General features: G+C 38.0%; 1 protein-coding gene and 1 pseudogene across 1 annotated transcript; both read right to left on the bottom strand.

The window, feature by feature from the left end:
- Window positions 1-2,489: 2,489 nt before the first annotated feature.
- LOC138158999 (microtubule-associated proteins 1A/1B light chain 3B pseudogene) lies at window positions 2,490-4,423 on the bottom strand (annotated as a pseudogene).
- Window positions 4,424-4,516: 93 nt separating this feature from the next.
- Window positions 4,517-4,987, bottom strand: LOC138158998 (large ribosomal subunit protein uL23-like). Its single transcript, XM_069085355.1, has 2 exons — window positions 4,907-4,987; window positions 4,517-4,837 (listed from the first exon to the last, which is right to left on the bottom strand). Exons 1-2 carry the CDS (start codon window positions 4,985-4,987, stop codon window positions 4,517-4,519), a joined length of 402 nt encoding a protein of 133 aa, XP_068941456.1.
- Between the last annotated feature and the right edge of the window lie 2,598 nt (window positions 4,988-7,585).

The raw sequence follows: 7,585 nt of genomic DNA, 5'->3' as shown, positions 1-7,585 counted from the left end.
CCAAAAGGAAGAAAAAAAAAAAAGAATCACAAATCTAGTCCTTATCCCTCATTCCTATAAAATACACACACACACACAGTTTTTTAAAGTGTGACAAAATGATAAACTAAGCAATTTTAAGTCATTTCATTTTACCTTTATTAATGGTATAAAAGATCTTTGAGGATTTCTTAATTGAGAATATTCTCAAATGAGAGAAATTTCATTGAATATGCTTCATTATTTTTCCAAATTTTGGTTTAACATTTTATAATGCAGCAATTCAAAGGCCATGTTCTAAGATCAGTTTGGTTTTGGTAATTGTCATGGCTGGAAAAGATGCTTTGAAAAGATATGTCAATCCAAATGGAAGAAGTGCATCACTAGTTGTGCTTGCTAAATCATGAGACTTATTTTTCAGTTCCATCCATCAATTATACATTGGGGAGTTTTGCTGAAATTTAGCTAGTATCATGTCAATGAGCATTTATTAAGCACTTACTATATACCAATCACTATGCTAAGCAGTGGGAAAACAAATACAAGCAAATAAAGATAGTCTTTGCCTTCAGAGAGCTTACTTTCTTTTTTGTTTGTTTAATTTGGGATATAATTCATCCCTATCCGCACTATATTAAATTAACAAAGCAACCTATCTTTTTTTTTGCTTTTTTTTTTTTGGATGGCAATTGGGGTTAAGTAACTTGCCCAAGGTTACACGGCTAGTTTATTTTGTGTGGGTGTTAAGTGTCTGAGGCCGGAACTGCACTCGAGTCCTCCTGACTCTGGGGCTGGCGCTTTACTCGCTACACCACTTAGACACACCAAAGCTACCTATCTTACAGGAACCTTACTGATCACACAGCAGTTACAAGATTGATGTCAGGTGTTTCGTTAAACATGAACATCTTATACAACCTAAGAAGATAGGTTGATTAAAAATTTACAATGTAGGGGTGGCTAGGTGGCACAGTGCGTAGATCACCAGCCCTGGAGTCAGGAGGACCTGAGTTCAAATCCAGCCTCAGACACAACACAAAAACTAGCTGTGTGACCTTGGGCAAGTCACAACCCTAACTGCCCTCCAAAAAGCAAAAAAAAAAAAAATTACAATGCAGTAAAAATACACTCATGAAAATTTAGCACTATGGACAGATATGCATGCAGAAGGTGAACAAAGGCAAACAAAATGTATATGTTTATTAACTATAGTGCCAAAATGCAGTAATACTTCTTTTCTCCATTATAGTAAATAACTTTCACTAACAGTTGTAGATATTTCACACACATCTAAATATACAAGGGTAATTTTAACATATCTGCTACATTACATACTTTAGTCCAAGCGGTGTAACAATGAACTTTTTGTGACACTCCATGAAAATCAGTTGTCAACCCCATGCAAGTAGCAGGAAGTACTTTGTTCAAGATATTAAATAAACTGACATTGTTAAAAGCAGCTTTTATCCCTTTGCTACATTCTCCTTTACAAAATGACATACGTGTAAACTGGTTGGATGGGGTTTTTATGATTAACAGTGATAGCTGAAGTATGCTTACAGTTAAAATTTTAATAAAGTATTTTAGTGAAGCAGTTACTTTTCTACTTAAAATATAACGAATCAGACTACAGATTTAACCCAAAAAGGGGCAAGGGAATGCAAAATGAATTTTAATACTCCAAACTTCTAGGATATAGTTTCTAACTGCATCAGCAAAGACTTATTCTGGTGCAACTGTTTAATGAAATAGTTATTGATTTGAGAGTCTCTAAATCAGAGCAAATCCATAATGTAAGAAACACCATCCCTCTGTTCTCAGGAACTTTTTGGAAGCCAAGCATTTAAAAGAAATCATTTGATTTACCCATACAATCCATGGTGTTTCTCTGTATGACTATATAGAAAACAAATAAGTGACAGCAAGAAAGTTGATGGTTCACTAAGTTGGAATCTATGCATCAATTCCAGACTTTTTTTGCCCCACATTTACCCTGTTTTGCTGCAACCACTTGTGGTAAATGGACTTTTAAAAAATAGATATGACATTTGACAGGTCTACTTAAAGATACAGTTAAAGAGAAACCTTCCTATAAAAAATAGCAGTTTCCATGAACAAAGACTTGTTTCACTAAAAGCTTAAAGGTCACCACTGGAATTGAAATTCCTATTTTTTTTTTTAAAGTCACTACAGCAATTCAAATGTCCATTTTACTGGCAACTTAGAATGCAAGGTATATATCTAAACCTAAAACTTAAAAACAAGATATCCTAGGTGAAATAGGAGTTTTCCAAAGCTGTATTGTATATGCTTTTGGAAATGAACATGTATTACTACATATGCATGTAATACACGAGACAACTTACTAAAAACCCCTAAGGTGGTAATACTTCTATTTTGGTGAATTGTGATTAAATTAACTGATCGATTTCAGTTGGTAACATCCCTTTTTTTTTTTTTTCCTGGATAAGGGCTTAAAAAATTCTAGTATAGAAGTTTTGTACTAGGTCTTACACGGAAGATTTCTTTCCAAATGTCTCCTGAGAGGCATGTAACAGTATACAAGAATCCATCTTCATCCTTCTCACTTCCATACACTTCAGAAATGGGTGTTGAATCGCTCGCCATGCTGTGTCCATTCACCAATAGAAAGAAAGCTTGATTATTATTTTGATTATCTGATTATTATCTGCTCACGCCTGTTGGCATGATCTGGCACAAGGAATCTGGTGTCATCCAGTACAGGAAGCTGTTTCTCACCCTTGTATCTTTCTGTTATCACCGATATGTTGGCAGGATGCTGCTTTCCAATAAGTCTCACATCTACTCTTTGTTCGAAGGTGCAGCGCTGCTTGAAGGTCTTGGCATCGTGAGGGACAGGGGAGGGATGGGGAGGGGGAGTGGGCTTCGACGGTGGAGACGGAGACAGAGGCTTCTGCGGTGCCACAACGACTTCCCTTCTCAAGCTTACTTTCCAATGAGGGAAGGCAACACATAAAAAGAAGGTGAAAAAGAAGGGGGTATGGTCTTGATACTTCCCTTAAAATGGAGGTTCTGGGACGATTGTTGCAGTCGTTTATCCTTTATTCTTTGTTTGTTTATCCTTCATTGTTGAAGAAGACCAAGGACATCAGGAGGGTGATGGCTTGACTTGCAAATGAATTAGATTTAAGTGAGACAGGTCTGGGCAAAGTCACCATTACTCTTCTGCAGAGTAATCATGGTCCGGTGGCAAGACATAGGTCAGGAAGCCTGGTGATGGCCCCGGATGCAGTGGGAGACCCTGGCCTTTCCCAGGTCTGTTTGTCTGCGGCAATGCCCATTCAGTGATTAAAGGCTAAATAGGAAATGAAACAAAAGATGGCCTAGTTTGACTTCTCAAAAGAATCAGTCTCTGGGAGGAACTGACCAATCAGGGGAAGGAGCTACAAAGTCTAATTACCTTCTAGGGTAAGATGGTTTCAGGGAAAGAGTGAATTTCCAGAGTGAAAAGGATGCTATGACATGGTAGACAATAAGTACCCCAGATTTCAAGCCTGGAGTATTTTATATAAGACTCTCCTAAATGGTGAAGGGAATGATCATTGGCTACTGCAGTTCTGCTTGAGGAGTAGAGCTGATGTGAAAGCTTTGAGGCACCTAGGTGGTGAAGTAGATAGAGTGCTGGATCTGGAGTCAGGGAGATGAATTCAAAGCTGGGCTCAGAATCTTACTAGATGTGTGACCCTGGGAAAGTCACTTAAACCTCCATTTGCCTCAGTTTCCTCAATTATAAAAAATGAGGATAATAACTGCTCCTACTTCACATAGTATTGTACTAAATGAGATAATATTTGTAAGGTTCACAGGGTCTGGCACCTAGTAGGTGCTATATAAAGGCTTATTAACTTCCCTTTGGAGAAGAGAGACAACATATTACCTTCTACAAGAGGAAAAGCCTCTTTGAGACCAACTCCAGAGAGACAGAGACAGAGAGAGAAACTCTCTTCAAACAGACATGTAGACTATTTGATGTTAGTAAATTTTAATCTTCCCTGATGTCAGTTGTTATTACAAACTAATCTGAAGGTATTGCATTTCTTTTACATTTTTAATAAGTGTATTCAAAACCCACTAGAACTCTGCTTTTGTAAGATTCTTAAACATATTACAAAATTTTTGCTTCCATTTTTTTGCAGAACTTTTAGAGATGACCCATTTAACATCATTAAAAACTTAGTTTTTAAATGTCTTGCTAATCATGATTCCTTCATGCTATCATTTGCTAATAATGTCTCAAGGCACAATATACACTTAGCACCCTAAGGTGCAATGAACAACAGTAGTTATAAATCCATGTCTCAAATAATCCTCTTTAAAATTTGGAACTTTTTTGGAGAGCTTCCTGTCAGATCTGATTAGATCATCACCAGTTACCTCCAAAAGTGGTTAACAAAGGACTCATACTAAGAATGGGAGAAGTATCAGCTTTGCCGTTTTTTCTTTAATATTCTGGAAAACTTTATTTTTATCATAGGTGGAATGGGGACACAGCAAGTTAGATGATTCCAATTTTGTTGGCAACATCTAAAGCATCATAGTCTGGAGCAAGATGGACATAGGCCTTCTTCTGTCCATCAGGCCAGATCAGTGTGTTGACCTTGGCCACATCGATGTCATACAGCTTCTTTACAGCCTGCTTGATCTGATGCTTCTTGGCCTTGACGTCCACGATGAAGACCAGGGTGTTGTTGTCCTCAATCTTCTTCATAGCAGACTCGGTGGTCAAGGGAAACTTAATGATGGCATAGTGATCAAGCTTGTTTCTGCGAGGGGCACTCTTCTGAGGGTATTTGGGCTGCCTTCGAAGTCTCAGTGTCTTGGGTTGTCAGAAGGTGGGGGATGTTTAGATCTTCTTCTTTTTGTGGCTATGGACACCCTTCAGCACTGCCTTCTTGGCCTTTAAGGCCTTGGACTTGGCTTCTGTCTTGGGGGGGACAACAGCTTTCTTCTTCGCCTTCAGTGCCATGTTGGGGGAAAGGCTTTGCCATTTTTTTGTTGCCCATTGATACTCATGTTATTAGTGTTATCTTCAATTTAAGGATACTTTACAGGAATATTTTTAATGAATTGATCAAAAGCATTTATGAAGCTCCTACTGTGTACCAGGTACTACACTAGGTGTTGGGGATACAAAGACAAGGAATGAAACAATTTCTGTTCTCAAGGAGCTTATATTCTAATTTATCAGATTAGATAAAACCAGATACTACAACCCATGGATTCACTAATCAGGTACCTGCGATGCATTGCAACAGGAGGAAACTGACAACTAAGAGCACCACCATCAACCCCTCCTATCAGGGACCTCCCACTCTTCCTTCTAAATACCTCATGTGATCAGTCAGTCAATAAACACTTATTAAATACCTATTGTGTACATGACATTATGCTAAGTTCTGAGAATATGAAGAAAGTCAAAAAGACTGCTTTCAAGGAGTTCACGATCTAGCTAGGAAGACAACATACAACTCTGTCCAAACAAGCCATAAACAGAATCAATTGGAAATAATCAACAGAGAGAAGAGTACTGGAATGACAGGACCAAATGAGGGCATCTGTTTCAATCTGTATATTAAATCATGGTACAGCTTAATTATTTTTAGATCAAATGAAATAAAAATAGGAATTCTAATATTTTCTTCTTCCACCTCAGTGGATCTTGTGTACCCCTTAGGGTATACACACCCCACTTGGAAGATTGTTGCTCTAAAGAACTCAGCTTATAACACCATGTGTGTGGCAATTTTCCAATAGCACCTGGGGAGTGCCCTTCTTGTTCTAATACACCTCATCTTTGTCATATTGACGGCCTCTCAATGCCACACAGGCAGTAAACTTGTTTTACTCTGAATCTCTTTGTGTGTGTTGTATCTATACACACTCACTCACACACACACACACACACACACACACACACACTAATTTATTTAACCAATATATCCTATCCACAGAAAACAACACTGACTATATCAGTTCTGGGTCCCTAATAAATGCCTTTGGCTTTCAAAGGTGAATCTGCTCATTACATTTGAAATAAAATATCTAAATGAGAGTTAATGAACCAACGCATGGGAGTAGCTTCACCATAGATACAGAATCCCACTTCTGCCCACGATATTCTCCAGGATACAGGAGTGTGCATATCTTGGGTAAGCATATGTCTGCTTGGTTTTTACCTTATTTGATCTTGTTATAGTGAATCATTGATCAAAGTTATTTTCATAGCTACAGTTGTCAAATAAATTATTTTATCACACTTGTTATATATGTATCCTGAGAGGCCATATGGCCATAAAAAGCCAGTCTCAGAGTAAGGAAGACCTATTATTGGTTTGTGACCTTGAGCAAGACATCTAACCTCTCTTAGTACATAAGCAAATTTCATAGACTACATATTAAAGGACAGTTTCTTATTGCATTGGTAGAGGGAGTTTCCTCATTGAAAGTTCTCTAAATTAATAAAATCACAGATATAGACTAAAAACAGTTATATATGGCGTGTCATTTGTATGATTTTAACACATACACGAGGAATATCTTGTTTGAGCAGAACCTTAAATATACTGTATATTTTGTTCTACTAAAGCAAAAAAAATTAAATCAACAACAAAATAAACACAACAGGATCATATATTCTTTATACTTTTCAGTTAGTTGTGTGACTCTGAAGATATAGTCTTCTATAGAAAATTATAAGTCAACACATGCCTTTTTTCATCTCATGTTTTCATTAATAATCCCTTTGATGAGGAAGATATCCAAGCTTTCTATAGCCATATGAAAACATACTCCAAATGATCAAAATTGGAGACATACAAATAAAAGTAACACTGAGGTTCCTTCTCACACCTATGAGATTGGTGTGAGTGCAAGCAAGGTGGAGTTTTTGTTGTCTTTTTCTTGTTGTTGTTGGAGTTCAGTTTCCCAGGTTCATACTAAATTGTAAATATTTGAAGGATCAATTTCCTTTGAATCCTGGTAATTCACAGCTCTGCTGAGTCATGTGGGCTTTAGTGCCTTCTGGCTCGAAGCCTATTAGTCAAAAGTATATATATACATATATATATATATATATACATGTATGTATGTATGTATGTATGTATTGAGGTGAGATATTGCTTTGGGTGCTCACTCATGGAAGGAAGTTTAGGTTATCAAGGGGTCCCCCAGCTGTGAATGTAAATCACTCATCAAGGTTTGGAGAGGAGGGGGGAGGAGGGGGGAGGAGAGGGAGGGAGAGAGAGAGAGAGAGAGAGAGAAGACCTCTGATATCAACTCTTATGAGAACAGTAGACTAATGGAAAGTAAGATTTTTAACACCTTTGAGGAAAGTATAGGGTTTAATGAGGTTGGGATAGTTGTGTATTATTTCCCAATTTTTGCATTATTTTGCTGTGCCCAAAGGCCAGACCAGAGCAGCCCCTCCCCATGCAAGGCTGGAACAGGACAAGCTGCTCCAGAGTTGGGGTGCTGCGGGCCAGAAACAGAAACTGGGGGGGCAGGAGTCCCTGGAACCTGCTGTGCCTGACTCAGGTAGGAGCAGGGAGAGCTTGGAGTAGAGCAG

The sequence above is a fragment of the Petaurus breviceps genome, unplaced genomic scaffold (genome assembly GCF_028583685.1).
Source record: "Petaurus breviceps papuanus isolate PSGF00001 unplaced genomic scaffold, PetGlider_PUasm1.0 175, whole genome shotgun sequence".
Classification (NCBI taxonomy): domain Eukaryota; kingdom Metazoa; phylum Chordata; class Mammalia; order Diprotodontia; family Petauridae; genus Petaurus; species Petaurus breviceps.
The sequence above is the reverse complement of the archived record's forward strand: the minus strand, read 5'-3'. Positions and strand labels throughout refer to the sequence as shown.

Excerpts from the sequence above, each read along its gene's own strand:
- LOC138158998 (XM_069085355.1), bottom strand. The coding sequence starts at position 4,987 with ATGGCACTGAAGGCGAAGAAGAAAGCTGTTGTCCCCCCCAAGACAGAA. Across the intron at positions 4,838-4,906 it reads CCTTAAAGGCCAAGAAGGCA|ACACTGAGACTTCGAAGGCA; the intron begins GTGCTGAAGGGT and ends TGACAACCCAAG.